General features: G+C 35.1%; 3 protein-coding genes across 6 annotated transcripts in view; 1 reads left to right on the top strand and 2 right to left on the bottom strand.

The window, feature by feature from the left end:
* IPMK (inositol polyphosphate multikinase) overlaps window positions 1-6,308 on the top strand; it is an 84,296-nt gene extending 77,988 nt beyond the window's left edge. For both annotated transcript variants that reach the window (XM_050803058.1, XM_050803057.1), the window contains exon 6: window positions 1,123-6,308. In XM_050803058.1, coding sequence (XP_050659015.1) covers window positions 1,123-1,745 — 623 coding nt within the window. In that variant the 3' untranslated portion in view covers window positions 1,746-6,308. The remainder of the gene's footprint in view (window positions 1-1,122) is intronic.
* The window catches only part of PHYHIPL (phytanoyl-CoA 2-hydroxylase interacting protein like), a 1,239,789-nt gene that overhangs the window by 1,093,589 nt on the left and 127,948 nt on the right, over window positions 1-18,252 (bottom strand). The gene's annotated exons all lie outside the window — the stretch shown is intronic.
* Window positions 1-18,252, bottom strand: part of CISD1 (CDGSH iron sulfur domain 1) — a 1,082,448-nt gene that overhangs the window by 101,663 nt on the left and 962,533 nt on the right. The gene's annotated exons all lie outside the window — the stretch shown is intronic.

Consider the following 18,252-nt stretch of genomic DNA (forward strand, 5'->3'; position numbering starts at 1 on the left):
TTGACTTAATCAATATTATTGAAAGCAAATGAAAATTAGTAGAGTTATGGTTTGGTATTTGGTAATGGTACCATTAAAAAATAATTAAATTTGACTCTAGGTTTTAGTTAGCTCTAAATGAGATTCTAACAAACAAGTTTTTTTGTTTTTTGTTTTTTTTTCTTGCTCTATTGCCCAGGCTGGAGCGCAGTGGCACGATCTCGGGTCACTGCAGCCTCTACCTCCCAGGTTCAGGTGATTCTCGTGCCTCAGCCTCCCAAGTAGCTGGGAGTACAGGCATGCATCACCAAGCCTAATTTTTGTATTTTTAGTAGAGACGAGGTTTTACCATGTTGGCCAGGCTGGTCTTGAACTCCTGACCTCAGGTGATCTACCCGCCTCTGTCTCCAAAAGTGCTGGGATTACAGGCGTGAGCCACTGTGCCCAGCCCGAACAAGTAATTTTACTGTAAAATTTCTCACAATAGTAAATAGAGCAAGTCTTGGAATCCTATTTCTTTTTTCTTTTTTTTTAGACGGAGTCTAGCTCTGTCGCCCAGGTTGGAGTGCAGTGGCATGATCTTGGCTCACTGCAAGCTCCGCCTCCCGCATTCACACAATTCTCCTGCTCAGCCTCCCGAGTAGCTGGGATTACAGGCACCTGCCACCATGCCTGGCTAATTTTCTTTTTTTTTTTTGTATTTTTAGTAGAGATGGGGTTTCACCGTGTTAGCCAGGACGGTCTCGATCTCCTGACCTCGTGATCCGCCCGTCTCAGCCTCCCAAAGTGCTGGGATTACACACATGAGCCACCACACCCAGCCTGGAATCCTATTTCTTAAGAGAATATAGTGAGAGAAGTAAACTATCAGTCAAGTGTAATAAATTTTCTTTTGTCTAAATAGGACATTTCATATCATGTTAGTGTAATTTAAATGTTTTCTAGTAAGATCATCTTCACCAAAAATTAAGCTGAGGTCAGATTTCTATATCTGACTAGAATTCTTAGAATTCTAGGATTAACTGTTCACTTAATTATAAGGGAGGATGGGGAAAATATTGGAGAATTCTGTGATGAGTTTACTTCCCAAATAATAGTTATTTCATAATTTGATTATAATGCTCATATTTTTCTTTTTTATAGGAGTCTCCAGATTTTTTCATAATGGGTATTGCTTAAGAAAAGATGCTGTTGCTGCCAGTATTCAGAAGATTGAGAAAATTCTGCAGTGGTTTGAAAACCAGAAGCAGCTTAACTTTTACGCAAGTTCATTACTATTTGTTTATGAAGGTTCATCTCAGCCAACCACTACAAAATTGAATGACAGAACTTTGGCAGAAAAGTTTTTGTCCAAAGGACAACTGTCAGACACAGAAGTACTAGAGTACAATAATAACTTTCATGTGTTAAGTTCCACAGCTAATGGAAAAATAGAGGCTTCAGTGGGCAAAAGCTTGTCCAAGATGTATGCTCGTCACAGGAAAATGTATACAAAAAAGCATCACAGTCAGACTTCATTGAAAGTTGAACATCTGGAGCAAGACAATGGGTGGAAAAGCATGTCACAGGAACATTTAAATGGAAATGTACTTTCCCAACTGGAAAAAGTTTTCTACCATCTTCCCACTGGTTGCCAAGAGATCGCTGAAGTAGAAGTGCGAATGATAGATTTTGCTCATGTGTTCCCTAGCAACACAATAGATGAGGGATATGTTTATGGGCTAAAGCATTTAATTTCTGTACTTCGAAGTATTTTAGACAATTGAATTCTCTGTTACAGTCTTTTTAAAGGGTGGGCCAATCATAGTGAAGAGGAGCAGTCAATATCTCTGCACCTGTAATGCTGTGTAAAAAATTTGTATTGTGAGTCGACATTTTATTTGTCTTTATACTTTTGGAAGAAAGGTTAACTTTTTTATAATCTTACTCAGGAAAACTAATTATTTGTTCATTAGAAAACTATGAAGAATAAAGAAACTTAGGAATGTTAAGCAGGGAATGTGGTGGTACATGGCTTAAACATCTTTTTTGGCTCAAGCAAAATGCAAACCATTATTCAGTCATTAAGAGTTTAGTTAGCTTTCTGTAGCCAGTTCATAAAATCTCTGTCCACCCAGCCTTGACAATGAGCCATATCTAAAATATTACGTTATTAGAACACCTATCAAAATCTCAAAAGCACAGGTTGATGTCCTTAGTATTGCTATGTATGAAGTTACTAAAACTGGAGAAAATTCTACTTCAGAAATAAGTACTGTTTAGGTTTTATATTAAAAGTTCAGACCAGTGTGTCAAAGGGTGCTTCTTAGTGAAATGATTTAGAATCGTTGCATTCCAAAAGCAGATTTTCTCTTTAATTTTTACATCTCTCTCTCAAAATATTATACTTCATGAAAAAGACAATTGACATGGATGACAACAACAAAGTCTTGAAATTAAGGGCACACTAATTGTTCTTACCTGGGTTAGGGGAAGAGAGATGTTATTTTCAAGGAACAAAATATTTTCTTTTACAATCGAAAATTCATGAGAAAATTGGAATATAAATTTATTACATTGTGAAAAGTATCGTAAACCATATACCTTTGTATCTAAATGCAGCTTCAAAAAAGTAAATAATTGAAGTTTTATTTCTCCTCTAAATAATTTGAATTTTTTCTTTAAAAATTTATGTATTTTTGTGTCCCCATTTAGTTAAGCAGTAGTGTAAATGTTGTTAAAAGCAGTTTCTCAGAATTATAGTAAGCAATGAAAGACAGTATCTAATTAGGTTGTTATCAAAATACCATGTGTAAATTAGTCCCTAATATAGGGTTTGGTGCGTATCTATATTCATGCTTCTATTTCACTCTTAATCAAAACAGTTTTATATTATGTTGAATGGTGAAATTATAACTTAATTTCATGGGGACAGGAGCAGTGCTACTGTTCCCGGAAAAATTAGATTTGTATTATCTTTGTTTCACACCCACCACCTTAAAAAAAATCAACTAGTTGTTTGTCATTGAAAACATTTAAAACTTTGAGTCTTCAAATACATTTGATGTTAATGCTGTCATTACTTGCACTTCGATTCACTAATAACATTTCTAGGTAGTTATCAGTTTTGTCATAGTTCTGGAAAATATTTTGGGGTTGTAAATTGTTTCTCCTCTTTTTCTTCTAGAGTTACAAATTGAATTTTTAAATCTGAGCGCCTTTGTTGTGGTGTGGAGAAAATTTCACAATTTTATGTTTATTTTACCTTCTCAGCCTTTTCTGGGGGTACTTTGCAAATACCTGAGTACAAACAGAAGTACCAACTAAATGCTCTATGAACTCTATCCTTAGTAAATCTATTAAACCTGAATAACCTAAAATCACATGCATTTTGTAATAGCAAAATTTGATTTTAATTTTTTATTTAGAATTGGTGTAATTATCACGGGGACTTCCAATTTTTCTTCACTTTTCAAATGGATATTGGCTATAGTTTTATGTTTTAATGGGAATGAATTTCAAGTGATAATCAGAAAATTTTTAGTTTTACTTTTTTCTTTTACAATATGGATTTTGTTGTTATTTGGATAGTGGTTCAATAAATCTTAAGTTCAGATAATTAAACACTATTTTGAATCTTAACAAGATACTGAGGCTTTTTATGTATGGGATTATATCAACCTATGTACAATGAATTTAATACACTTAAGTATTATCAGATTTTTGCACATTTTAGCTCAATAAAATCTGAATTAACTGTTCAAGATTTTTTTTTATCTGTATTTGGAAATATAATTTTGTAAAATCAATGTCTTACCCTTTTGATAAAATAGATCGTTTTGTTTTTAATAAAGCAAGAAGCCCTCTTATCTGTTGTTTTTCAGGGAAGGGATTAACATTTAATTCTGTTTGTTTACATTTGTTATTGTTATCCAGTGCTCATTTTGTGTTGCTTTATAAGAAAGCTTAGGTATAACAGAATAAGTATCTGTTTATCTAATCTACATGTGACTATTTTAGTCTCTCTCAGTCACTTAATGTTATGCTGAAATTTACCACTGTGGGGATGAATGATCACTATTCAACAAGCATATTTGAACATGTAAAGGCTTAAGAAATAAGCATATTAGGGATATAGTTTGGGTAAATAGGATTCTCATAGTTTTTTTCCCTATGAAACATAAGTAATGATTTTAGTGTATTTCTTATGGAATACACTCATTTAAAAAGGACTTTAAGAAATTGTGGATGTGAATAATACCTTTCTCTAATAAAAATTTAAATTGTATAATAGTTTTGTAATAAAGTATTTACATTAATTGATATTTTAATATGGATGGACATTGCATAGATTCAAGTAAATTAAAATCAATGATAAATGCTAAATATTTTATCTAAATAGTTTTTCAAGAAACAGTTATGAAAATGTGTATATTAAATGGCTCTAATGTGGAGCTTGTGGTATTTCAACTCAGTATTCATTATTCTTTGTTTCGTGCGTCTGGAAAGATTGTACTTACTTTTCTTCTTTACACTACAATTTGCTCTTATGGGGCTCTAAACTGTTCAACTGAAGAAGCTTTGTCTGTATTTTGATTGAGCATAATTTAGTATTTTATGATTTCCAAGATGATGTTCTTATGTCTATCAAGTCTGTGTATCAAATTTATAACATCATTTAAGAAAAAGGAATTTCCGTAGACCCTTCAGTTGCAATTTTTTGTTTCACACAACTGAAAATACATTTGTTTCTAGGGGTTGGAATATTGTAGAAGATGTAGGATGAAAGAAAACGATAGAACAACGAAAGAATTCTGTTTGTGAAATTACAGGAATTGTGTCTACTATGGTAAAGCATTGTCATCATTTTAGTACATTTTCTCTTACTAGTTTGACATTTACACGTTAAAACTTGTTTTGCTTTAAAAAATGTTTACAATGCTTACCTTTTTGCTCTGGTGCCTTTAGTCTTGATTTGATACGTTTGTACCCTCAGTTATCCTTTCTATTACATGTTTTTGATGTTTTCATAGCCTAGGAAACATCTATTCCTTTTGAATAATTGTCAATCTGATTATCTAAAGAGGTAACAACTATCTGTTATTGCTTTGGAAAAACAAGTAGGGTTGTCTTTGGAGGCCAGGCTTCTTAGTTCATTCAAAAATATTTCTTGGATTTATGCCATGTGTTAAGCATTTTTAGCCCCCAGTATTACAACTGTGAACCAAACAGATAAGGTCCTAACCATTTTCAGCATTCTCTTTGGATAGGGTGGGATTGGGGACTTAATTAAAATAGAGATATAGAAAAATAGGCATCTAAATAATAAGTATGGGGTTGAAATGAAGCAACTAACAATAGTTGAAGTGAGAAGTAATATTTTGCAGTATTGTAACCTCTATTTAAGTTTGGGTAGTAGTTACAGATAGCATAAAAAAGCCTTAATTTTTCACTTTCCTTGCTGGCAAAGGTACATTTATTTAGACTGTCCATTTAAAGTAATGTTTAACATAAACATTGCTCTGAGAAACATTCCATTACATATTCCCAAGCAAATGAGCTGCATCTTTACTGTATTTTACAATTTAGTACAACAGTTTTAGGCCTCAATCTTAACATCACTGTTATTTTAAATTTGGCAATGAATATGAAATTACTTTTGACTTACAGACTGATTATATTATTACTTTGAAAATGCATTAATTTCTTAGAAAAGTTTGGAGCCTCTATCTTTTTTTGAGTTAATATTTAAGTTCTCATTACTTATATTAATAGCCTGTACTAAGTGAAAATATTATTCATGCAAGTAAACAAGTCACTATAGGCTTTCAAGACTTTTCTTTAATTTTAGATTTTGTCATCATTGAAGTTTAAATTTTTTACCTACTGTCCACTTAAAATATATATTAACAGTTTGTGAAGTGAAATAGTTTTAAGTATGATGTATGATGCACCTGCATATAAATGAAAATGGCGTGCACAAAGACACTTTACTATGGGAACTGTACTGGAAGATTTATGAAAGCATGTGAAATTGCACCTAAAATTGTGTTATTAGTGACTATGAGCAACAATGCTAAATTTATTGTACTTGATGAATGAATGTATTTAGTCTAGTCACAGTTACTTTGGTTTAAATGTATAAATGTCTTTAGGGTTTTTTTTTTAATGTGTTTGTAATTTGTACTATTGTGGGAGTATACTTGGACTGCAGGGGTTATTGTCAATGTGTGATTTGTGTTTTTATTTTATAGAATCATCTAATGTGATATACCAATTTTTATAAGTGATATTTACATAATTCTAATAACTGTATATTTGACAACCTATTAAAATGTTTTGCATTGGAACTTTTTTCATTAATTGTAACATGCTAACGAACATGGTGGTTTAAAAATAACTCATTCATTCAACAGATACTTGAATGTTATGTATCAGAAACTACAGGAATCATTGGGGAATCAAAGATGACAAAGTGCATCAATAGAAATTCCCTAATTTCAGACAAATTGGAGAAGGGATTTTTTTTTTAAGCGTACATATTGGAAATGATAAAATATTTAAAGTTTTCCATGGATATTTATATTTTCTATCACATAAACTAAAATCTTTAGAATCAACCTAGAAGGAGAAGTGGGCCATAGGAGAAACAAATTGATATGGCTATGAAAATGCAATAACTTAAGCTTAAGTAGGTAAGTTTTTTGTTTTTGTTTTTGTGTGTATTTGAAATTTCAGGAATTAACGACCAAGTTATTCTTTTCATTATTAGTTAAAAAGAGGGTACTGTTGAACACCTACTGGTTTTCCAGGCACTATATCTTGCTTTGGAGATTTTAAAAAGTTAAAAAGGATTCAGTACCTATTATCAAGACATATACTGACTGAAAGAGAAGAAAACATGTTGATGTGGGATAAAGTAGTGGAATTATGATTGACTTTTCAATATCCAGCAGGGTTGTAAAGATAGAGAAGTCATTCTAATAGCATGCAAGAGGAAGAAGAGAGTGTAATTTATAAGATCGTAGTGCTAAAGGTGGTTGTATTGAATTCCACCTTAATGCCTGCTTCTTTGTGAATGCTATGAGGAGGAGCAATACTATGTGATGTAGTAGTTTTTTCCCTCCTGATTAAGATAGGCTGCTTAACTGCTAAAAACAAAACAAAACAAAAAACCATGGAACCCCACTGCCACAGTCCCCAAGTTATAGCTAAGTGTAAAGACTAAATAAAAGCTAAAGAGAAAGAATAAAAAGTGAAAATAATTGTAAGTAAAAATAATCACGTGAGGATTTTGTTTAAATGCAGATTCTGATTAAGTAGACTGGACTGGACTCTGATGCTGGTCCATGGACCGCACTTTTGACTAACAAGATTTGCAACAAGTTCCTTGGAGGTAGGGTGTGCACTACCACTTGAACAGAGGCCCAACTAGAGCTGTTTGAAGGCCAAGAGAGTGCTGACAACAGAAAAGGAAATGGGCTTAGAATGTGAAGAAAATACAGCCAGAAATGGCTTAAGATAACGCTGGCCACTAAATTGGAAGAAAAAGTTCATTGGAAAGTTAATGTCAAGGACATTAAACCATGCCTCCTGCAACAAGTTTTGGGAGTCCTGTAATGATAGACTTGTTATTTTCTATTATTTGTGCCACTGGCCTTTTTTTTTTTTTTTTTTTTTTTCTGTGTGAATAATTACTACTTTGCCAACCTAAGAAAATATCTGCATATGCTTGTTAATTACATTGTTCTTGTCATCTGACAACATTCTAGATGTGCTTTGGGCATAAATGACATGGTACCATAGGCTCAAATGCCAAGAAATGTTGAAAACCAAGTCTTTCTAAGAGGAGTTAGGAAGGTCTTTAAAATTATTATTTAATGAAAGTTAAATTTTTAAAGTGCCTTGGAATAGGCTCTAGGACAATGATGAGTGTGGAAGCATCGTGTGGAGACAGTTCACAGAGGAATAACCAGTCTCACCTCATACACTTTAAAGATCATACACTCAAGGTAAATAGACCTAGTTTATAGCTTTTGAGGCTTTAATGCAGTTCAAATAACATCCTCATATTTACAAATTTGTAAAGAAACTGTAATACCATAACTTTTAATTCTTACTCGTTTTAACTCCCAGTTTCCACTCTTCATAGTGGTTGGCCCTGACCCACCCAAGTTATGTCAGAGGTGGAGGGGATAATCAGTCCAACTCGTGGACTAGCCTGACCACTCTGTCCGCAATTATTGCTGCATAACACCCCAAAGGGTCAGCGTAAGTCTTAACCCCGTTTATTATTTGGATGGGTCTGCAAGTTGGCTGAGCAGTTCTACTGATCTTGGCTAGACTTATGTCTCTAGAATCAGCTGGCAGGTCATCTGGGGGTAGGGGTGGGACAATGTGTCTCATATTTCAGCAGGCTAGTCCCGGCATTTCTCTTAGTTGTAGTTAGGAGTTCAGGAGAAGCTGAAAACATGCAAACAGTTTTCAAGTTTCTGTTTAAGTTTGCTACTGTTGCTGAATGCAGTTAGAGTGGGAGGACGCTGAAGAAGGGTGTGGATACCGGGAAACCACAGTACAATCAACTACATGCTCCAACCTCAGATTAACTCACACAGGGCACCAAGAAAGTGTGTCTTGTCGTCCATGGCTTTCTGGGGCAGCAATGTCAGAACAAGTTAGACATTTAACTTGGATATTTAATTCTGTGAATCAGAACAGAGGCAGCAGGACAAGCAGCATATGCGAATTTTAAAATCCCTTTTCTTGTTTCTTTGTTTCTTCTTTCATCCGTTACCTCTTCTAAGTAGAGCCCACTGGGCAGTCCTAGAGTATTGCCATCTTCCTCTTTAAATTATGATGTTATAGTTTGGAGAGTGGTTTGGTGTCCTAAGCAATCTTGTCTTATTCATGAGTTTCCTTGGTGATCAATGTCAACTGATTTTATTTCTAATGTAGGCAAATTGTTCGCTTCTATGACAGAAATAATGCAAAATAATGCATACCTTCTATTGTGTGTTATAAACACCAGTTCACTAGTTAATGTTGAAACTCTTTTCACAGATCTAGTAGTTTTAGTTCGCTTTTAGATGCAGGGGCTACTTAGTTTTAAAATACTGTTTGAACTTGAATATGCTGTTTTATTTCAGTTTAGTTGGATTTTCATCATCCTAAATCAGAATTTCACATTAATTCATTGTCATTTTCTCCCTGCTATTTTTTTTTTCTTTTTAATGTACCAAAGAGGGTGAAAAGTCTTAGGAGGAATGCCTATTTACTTTATAATTTCCCTTTCCCATGCACTTCCCATTCATTTTTTCCCCAGAGGGGATACTGTTAGGTTTTTACTCTGTTATTGATAATAATATGTACATTTGCATATGTAATAATTAGTTTTGAATCTGTTTCTTGGGGATAATAAAATTAGTAAATCTCCTTTGAAAAATGGCAACATCTAGCACTCTGGCCTTATCCAAATATATCATGTGTTTATCCCTAACTTCTAGTTTCTAGATTTAAGTAAATTTGCCTAATCTTAAATAGAAGGGTTAATCAGACCTGTGCTCAGTTACTACACAAATATGTGCTATGTAGCTTTTCCAGGCTAATTTTTACTTTTTCCATATAGCTTTTGTAGAGACCTTACTTTCATGAAAGTGCTCAAGGATCTGAGTTTTTGAAATATGGTATCATCCATTTGAGATGAAGCCATAAATAGCAGATAACATATTAGAAGCTTCCACATAACAAATCTGCAAATAACTGAAGTGCATTTCTTCAAGTATTACAGTGTTCTCAAACTGTTTATAATAATCCTTCCAAAAGATATTGCACAATTCCTTATATTTTCAGAAGGAGATATTTAAGGTAAACAGTGGCTATTTTTTCACCGTATTTAAATAAGGTCAGGCCAGGAGGTGGTAGATGTTCTGTAGCCACTTTCAGAATCATTGTTATTCCTGCTCCTTCCTTTAATAAAACAAGGCAAGTGCCTCTGAAGTACCTGCTCTCCCTCCTTATTTCAGTTATCTATCCATAGCTCCTCCAATGATGTCAAACACAGTACCTGGCTCACATTCATACTCCACATTACAGTTTCTGAAGTTATTTTTGATGATTTTTTGTACACATAGGTCATTTTTCCGATACCTTGACCTCTCAGTCCCTGACCTCCTCACTTCCAGTGATTTTATTTTCTACCCCAACTTCAGCCATTCGTTCTCATGGGCACTCTAGACATTACTGATTAATATCCCACCCTATCTCCTCCTATACTTTCATCTTCCTCTTTCTACTATTTTCACCCACAAGGATCCAGTGCGTTGATTCTAACCTTTGCATTGTCCATCATCTTCATGTTCTTACTTTAAGCCTTATACAACTTGGATTCAAAAGTCCTTCATTACAGTCACTCCCATATACACAGTTACAGACTTTCTAGCCCTATTCCTTTCATTGTATTTCCCTGGGAAACTCAAACCCTGGTTTTCTTTATTTTCCACCAACTCAGTACCTGTACCTTAGAGATGAAAAAAGTTGGCATGTTCTCACTTAAAAGAGGGAGCTAAACAAAGGATACTGATGGACATAAAGATGGCAACAACAGACACTGGGAACTACTGGGGGTGGGGTGGGTCAAGGAATAAAAACTATTAGGTACTGTGCTTAGTACCTGAGTGATGGAATCAATCATACTCTAAACCTCAGCATCACACAATATAATATACCCAGGTAATATAATATATATTAATATAATCCATATAATCTATATAATATATAAATATATAATATAATATAATATGTATAATATAATACAAACCTGCAAAAGTATGGCCTGAATCTAAAATAAAAGTTGAAATTATTTTAATAAAAAGAGCTAGATGAAAATGGTTGGAGAAAAACACAGCAATCTTCCTGGTGTCTCTTGAAATTTATTACTTCAAACTCCAAGTGGTTTGAAGATTGCCTGCACTACTGTCAAGGCAATCTTACTACGCCTTCAAAGCCAATTACCCCACCATTCTCCAGAGGGCTGTTTCACCATGCCTCCTCCCTCAGCCTCCCTTAGTCCATGTTTTTACTTTTTCACTAAGAAAATGGTTGTAATCAAAATGTTAGCACATCTTCAAACCTACATATCCATCTCCTTCTAGATACATATATATATATATTTCTTTTCTGCTGTTATAATGGATGAACACTGCCATTTTCTACGTGAATTTAACTCTTCTCCTGTTGCCCTTAGATCCAATACTCTCTCTCATATTAAAAACCATCACTGGGCCAAGTGTGGTGGCTCATGCCTGTAATCCTAGCACTTTGGGAGGTCAAGGAGGGATGATCTCTTGAGCCCAGAAGTCCGAGACCAGCCTGGGCAGCACGGTGGGATCCTGCCTCTAAAACAGCAACAAACAAACAAAAAGGCATTTGTGGTAGTATGTGCCAGTAGTCCCAGCTACTCAAAAGGCTGAGGTGGGAGGATCACTTGAACCCACGAGGTGGAGGATGCAGTGAGTTGCGATGGTGCCACTACACTTCAGCCTGGGCAACTGAGTGAGACCTGTCTCAAAAACAACAGCAAAACATTACTACTGCTATGCTCACTCCTTTCTTCTGCAACTGAAATGTTTCTCTCTCTACTGTGGCATTCCCATTAGTATACAGGTAAGATTTTCCACACCTATGATATTCCCCCCTTTAAGCATCTATTATTGACTTTTCCTTTACTCCTACACCTACCACCCTATTTCTTTGCTCCCTTTTCAGCAAAATGCCTCAAGTTATTTCCAATTCTCCTTCTTTTCTCTGTTAACTCACTCCAGTCAGGCTTTCTCACCATCCCAGCCCTGACACCCCCATAAATTGAAACAGTTCTTGACAAGAACAACTTCTTTATTATTAAATCTGAAGTTCAATTCTCCTCATTTTACATGACGTAATAGCATTGGATACAGTTGAATGTGTTCTCCATTATAAATGTTCTCTTTCTTCATTTGGCCTTATTGACATTTCATTCTCCATATTTTTCTCCCACATTTTATCTTCTCAGCACCTTTCATTGAATCATTCTCTATTCACCAACCCTTGAGTCTTGGTGTATTCTGAAAGTCAGTCTTCTCTTTTACATAATACTTCTTTAGGTCAGGTTCTGAAACCTATTAGACTTAATAGGTTTCAATAATGACTACTTTATAAAACCATATTTGCTATCCTAAACTGAAACTTATAGGTAATATAATCTATTCACACATATGATTTTTAAAAATCAATACACAGAACACTGATAAAAAGTCAAGGAAGACCTAAATAAATTGAAGATATGGCATAGTTATGGATGGAAAACTCAGTTTTTAAGATGTCAGTTATTATCAAAATGATCTATAGATTTGAAACAATCCTGTTTTAAATCCTAGCAGAATATTTTTCCCTTAAAAAAATCTACATTCTAAAATATGTATGGAAAGGCAAAGGGAATAAAACAGACAAAACTATTTTGAAAAAGAATGAAGTTGTATGGCCAGGTGTAGTGGCTCATGCCTGTAATCCCAGCACTTTGGGAGGCCAAGAAGGATGGATCACCTGAGGTCAGGGGTTCGAGACCATCCTGGCCAACATGGTGAAACCCCATCTTTATTAAAAATACAAAAATTAGCCAGGTGTAGTGGTGCATGCCTGTGGTCTCAGCTACTCATGAGGCTGAGGCAGGAAAATTGCTTGAACTCAGGAGGCAGAGGTTGCAGTGAGCTGAGATCACGGCACTGCACTGCACTGCAGCCTGGATGACAGAGGGAGGCTCCATCTAAAAAAAAAAAAAAAAAAAAAAAAAAGTGAAGTTGTATAATTCACACTACCAAATTCCAGGGTTCACTCTAAAGCTGCAAAAAACAAAGACACTGTGGTATTGAGAGATAGATATAGATAAATGGAACAGAAAATAAAGTTCAGAAGTAGACACAAACAAATATGATCAATTGGTTTTTTAACAGCTTTATTATATAATACACAATAAATTGCACATATATAAAATATACAATCTGATAATTTTGATATATGCATATACCCTTGAAACCAGGAAAATGAACATGTCAATCAATTGTAAAAATTTCCTTATGCCCATTGGTAATCCTGCTTGTAGGCCCTCCTCATCATCCCTCCTTCCATTCTCCATTCCCAGGCAAATAATGATCTGCTTTCAAGTACATACAGTTATTTGAATTTTTGTTATTTCTATACTTTTTATTTATTGATTTACTTGGTGTGGCTTCTTGCTTTCAGAATAATTGTTTTAAAATTTATTCTCATAGTTTAATGTATCAATAGTTCATTTCTTTTTAACTGCTACATAGTATTCATATATATATATACAGAGAGAGAGAGCACAATTTTCTTGTCTGTTGACCTGTTGATAGAAATTTAGATTATTTCTGGTTTTTGACTATTACCATAATAAAGCTACTATGAACTTTTGTGTACAAATCTTTGTATGAACATATGCTTTGGTTTTTCTTGGATAAATACCTAGAAGTAGACTGGCTGGGTCATTTAGTGGTTTAACATTTTAAGAAATTGCTGAACTGTTTTCCATAGTGATTTGACTATTTCACATTTTTACCATTCTGGTTGCTCCACATCCTCACCAACACTGGTATGGTCAGTTTTGTTTTTTTTTTTTTCCCCCCAATTTGAGGCATTCTAATAGATTTATAGTAGTATCTCATTGTGGTTTTAATTTGCATGTCACTGATGGCTAATGATGTCATTTTATGTGTTTATTTACCATGTATACATCTTCTTTGGGGAAGTATCTGTTTAACTTTTTAAGCATTCCTTTCTTATAGGCTTTCCCGCCCATATCATTATTGCACATTGGGAGTTAATGATACATCCTGGATACAAGTTATTTATTAGATATAATTTGCAAGTATTTTCTCCCAGTCTGTGAATTGTCTTTCATTCTCATTACAGAGAAAACATTCTTTTTGAAAACCAGAAATTTTTAAATTTGCAGAAGTGAATTCATCAATGTTTTTTCTTTTTTATGTATAGTACATTCGATACCGGCTCTAAGAAGTATTTACTTAACCCAAGGTCACAAAGATTTTTACATTATGGATAAGTCATGAATTATGATTCAAGATTCTTAGTACACATGTATTGAATGAACAAACGAAATTACACTTCTTACATTTTAAAATCACATAGCTTCATCTTGCAGTGCTTTTGTGTGTGTGTGTAAAACATTTTTAGGCTACAATTTATTTTCACTACAATCCCCATTGGGTTGATGAGAGAGTCTGGGCCCCCGATGGTTTAACAGTTCTGTCCACAGTATCAGGAACTTGGGTACAAACCCAAACACACCACACCACAATTCAAACAGAGTCAAGCTCCAGCCACAAGCTAGGTGTATTTCATTATTAGGAACACACTAAAACATGCTAGTTATTTTTTCTAAACTAGGAGTGGGTATTAATTAGATTGTGAGAAAAGTTTAAGTAGAGTTTCTGCAGTTCAGTGGCCTCTCCTCTAGTGAAAATACTTGGACCTTGTGTAATAAATCATCCCATGTGTTCTCATAAAACAGTGGCATTATTTTTTAAAAGACCTTAAATAGTAAATGAACAAAAATAGAAAATTTAGGTTGTATTTTCATATCTGTAAATGTCTTTCTTAATGAAGAAATGAGCCTCTTCTACGTAAAAATTTGCAACTTGATTATTTCAGGCATTTTCAGCCTTTTCTACTCTTGATTCTTTTCCTGTCTTCATCATGTTCATTCCGTGAAAACGGGCCACAAAGGAGTGCGCCACAAAGAATATCACAAGAAACAGGTTCTTTAAAAAGAATCTTTCTGAGGGAACCAAAGTTGAGGTGAGGCCAAAAGATTTAGAAGACACTTAGAGAGACACTGTGGGCTCCACAGCCTGGATCAGCTCCTTCCTCTGGGCCAGGCCTGTGAAGCAGTGATGGTGAGTATTGCAGCAGAAGCAGGTCCTGCCTTACCCTCCAGGACACAAACGGATCCAGTCAGTACATGAGGCCACTATTGTCCATTTTACAAATGAGGGAACGGAGGCCCATGTCTAACGTCATGCAGTTAATTGGTGTTAAAGCTAAGATGTGGGCCCAGGGCTGGTGGGCACTTGTCTTTCTCCCTTGGTAACTATCATTTCTCCACATTTAGGTACACAATTTGTTCATTTGCATCAGTACGAAGTTAGAAAAGTCCCACCCAAAGACAGACAGACAGACTGACAGACAGACATACTTTTATCTAGTAGCACTTGAGGAAAATAACACAGTTGGCTCTATGTATCTGCAGGTTCCTCATTTGCAGATCCAACCAATCAGAGATGGGAAATATTCAGGAAAAAAAAAAAAAAACTCCAACAAAAATAACAATACAACAATTAGAAATAATACAAATTTTAAAATACAGTAAAACAACTATATAGCTTTTACATTGTATTATGTATAATACATAATCTAGAGATGATTTAAAGTACACAGTAGGATATGGGTAGGCAACCTGCCCATATAAAATGATATTTTATATCACAGACTTGAGTATTCACAGATTTTGGAATCCATTTGGAACCAGTCCTCCACAGATACCAAAGGATGACTGAATTAGATAAAATTCAGCAAGTATGTCACTAATACCACCCTCTCTTTCCCACTATATCAGGGAGTGTCACTGTGAGGTGGAATTTCCTCCTTCTCCCCGAAAGGAGAAAAACTACTGAACTCATAGGCTTCATTTTCCCTGGCTGGACAGAGATTGGTGACTTGGAGTTAATAATCTTTAACAATAAATAGAAGAGGTGATCTCCAGAAGAGATGAGGGGTTCTGGGAAAACACTGATGGCAATATTGTTTACCTCGATTGTGACAGTGGTTATACAAATGTTATCTATTTGTCAAGACTTGAGAAACTTATGAATGGTTGCATTTTGTTATATGTAAATTATAATTAAATAGGGTTATGAAAATAAGCAATAGGCAATGTAAAGCCTGCACATGCTCTGCCAACTGTCCTTGTTCTAAAACACATTCAGTTTGTTTTCATGAAAATTAAGCAGTAAAGCACAGAGCAGACCACAATCTGACTGAAAGAAAAACACATTTTCTGGTTTATAAAGGTTAAATGTCCTTCCCCCAGCAACATCTCTTAGCAGACCACTAATTATTTTAATCTCTAGCTCTTAAACTTGTATTCTAAAAGAACAAATTAGAGATCCATGCATTCATGTTTAGTTTCTTCTGAGTGTTCACACACTTGAACACCCTTCGTTTACTTAGATGGATAAGTCACCAAGTCGGCAAACATTGGGTTACTTTCTCATGAACTATTCTAATTTTTGGCCTGATTATTCTGGATATTTTACTGAAGTTAAACTGTGATCTAAAGTATAGTAACTAGAAGTTAAATTGTGGCCCAAAGTGTAGTAACAGTAGCTAGTATTCATTGAGTTCGTAGTCAGTCCCAGCACTGTACTTTACATGAATTAAGCCATTAGCCATTTAGCAGCCAAAGTAATTAGAAATAGTCACAGTGTAATTTAGCTACATCAGAGCAGTAAGAATACCAAAAAGTCTTAGAAAAATATAGATTCCTTTCTAGTGATCCTTAGCTCCATCTTTGGAGTCAACGCCATCTTTCCAGTTGTCTCTGCAACAAAACGAAAAAAGAGTCATCTTTGACTTTTTCTTCCAAATCCATTCTATTAGTAAGGTTTGTTGGTTCTACCTTAAAAAATGCACCCAGAGTCCGACTCCCTCTCACCACCTCCAGTGTTAGTCCCCATCATCTCTTTCCAGGGTTGCCCAGTGGCCTTTTAGATTCTTGCATGCTTTCCCTTTTGTCACCCTATCCTTTTTCTCCATTAGCAGTGAGAATGAGGATGTTAAAATCCGAGTCAAATCATTTCACTCTCCCACTCAAGATCCTCCAATAGTATCCCATCTCACTTGAATAAAATCCAAAATACAGTTTTCCAGAGCCTTATATTCTTGAAACTGTGGCTGCCTCTCTGATCTCATTTCCTTACATTCCTATCATACTTAGCCCTCTGGCTAAGCTGGCATTGCCCTTCACGCAGTTCTTCCTCCTACGCCTGGAATTTGCACTTGCCTTTACCTGGAACTTTCAATTCTCACATCTAAATAGACTTCTCCCCAACGCTTTCCAGTTCGCTTTGCCTGTATCATTGCCCTAGAAGGTTTTTTGCTGGGTAAGAACAGCCAGTGCCTCATGACTCAGGCATTTTACACTGTCAAATGTTTCTTCGTAGCACTTATTATTATCTGACATATATTATGTTTTTCTTATTTATTTATTGTCTGTCTCTCCCATCCCGTGTCCCAGTGCCACCCACCCCCCCACCATATTCTCCCTCTGTAGAAGGGAAGCTCAAGGAGAGCAAAAGCTTTGTCATTTTTGTTTCTGGTTGCTTCTGTAGCATCTAGAACACTGTTTGGAACAGAGTAGGTGCTCATTATATGAGAAAGAAAGAAAGAAAGAAAGAAAGAAAGAAAGAAAGAAAGAAAGAAAGAAAGAAAGAAAGAAAGAAAGAAAGAAAGAAAGAAAGAAAGAAAGAAAGAAAGAAAGAAAGAAAGAAAGAAAGAAAGAAAGAAAGAAAGAAAGAAAGAAAGAAAGGAAGGAAGAGAAAGAAAGAGAAAGAGAAAGAGAAAGAAGGAAGGAAGGAAGGAGGCAGGCAAGAGAAAGAAAAGAAAAGAAAAGAAAGAAAGAAAGAAAGAAAGAAAGAAAGAAAGAAAGAAAGAAAGAAAGAAAGCAAGCAAGCAAGCAAGCAAGCAAGCAAAGAAAGAAAGAAAGAAAGAAAGAAAAAAAAAAAAGAAAGAAAAGAAAGAAAGAGAAAAAGAAAAGAAAAGAAAGAAAGAGAAAAAGAAAAGAAAAGAAAGGAAGGAAGGAAGGAAGGTAGGTAGGAAGGAAGGAAGGAAAGAAAGAAAGAAAAGTCTTTTTGGTGACTTTAAAATTTAGAGAACAAATATTTGTGATCCTGTTCCCCACTAGCTGCAGGGGCTTTTGAGGGTTCCAAGGCTGTTGGAGCATAAATGGCTCTAGTTGGCTGTGCTCTCTGGTAGTTCTGCTCTCCCTGCTTTTCGACAGCTACTCTCTTTCTTTTGAATAGAAGCTTTCTAGCAGGCAAGGAAGCAGTATGTTTGGGGAAGCGGTATGTTTGGGGGCCTTTTGTGTCTCTTCGCTTAATTGTCCTGGTTTGTATCCTTTATAATATGCTGTAATCATAAGTGTAGCACTCTCCTGAGATCTGTGAG

This window comes from Macaca thibetana, chromosome 9 (assembly GCF_024542745.1).
Source record: "Macaca thibetana thibetana isolate TM-01 chromosome 9, ASM2454274v1, whole genome shotgun sequence".
Taxonomy (NCBI): domain Eukaryota; kingdom Metazoa; phylum Chordata; class Mammalia; order Primates; family Cercopithecidae; genus Macaca; species Macaca thibetana.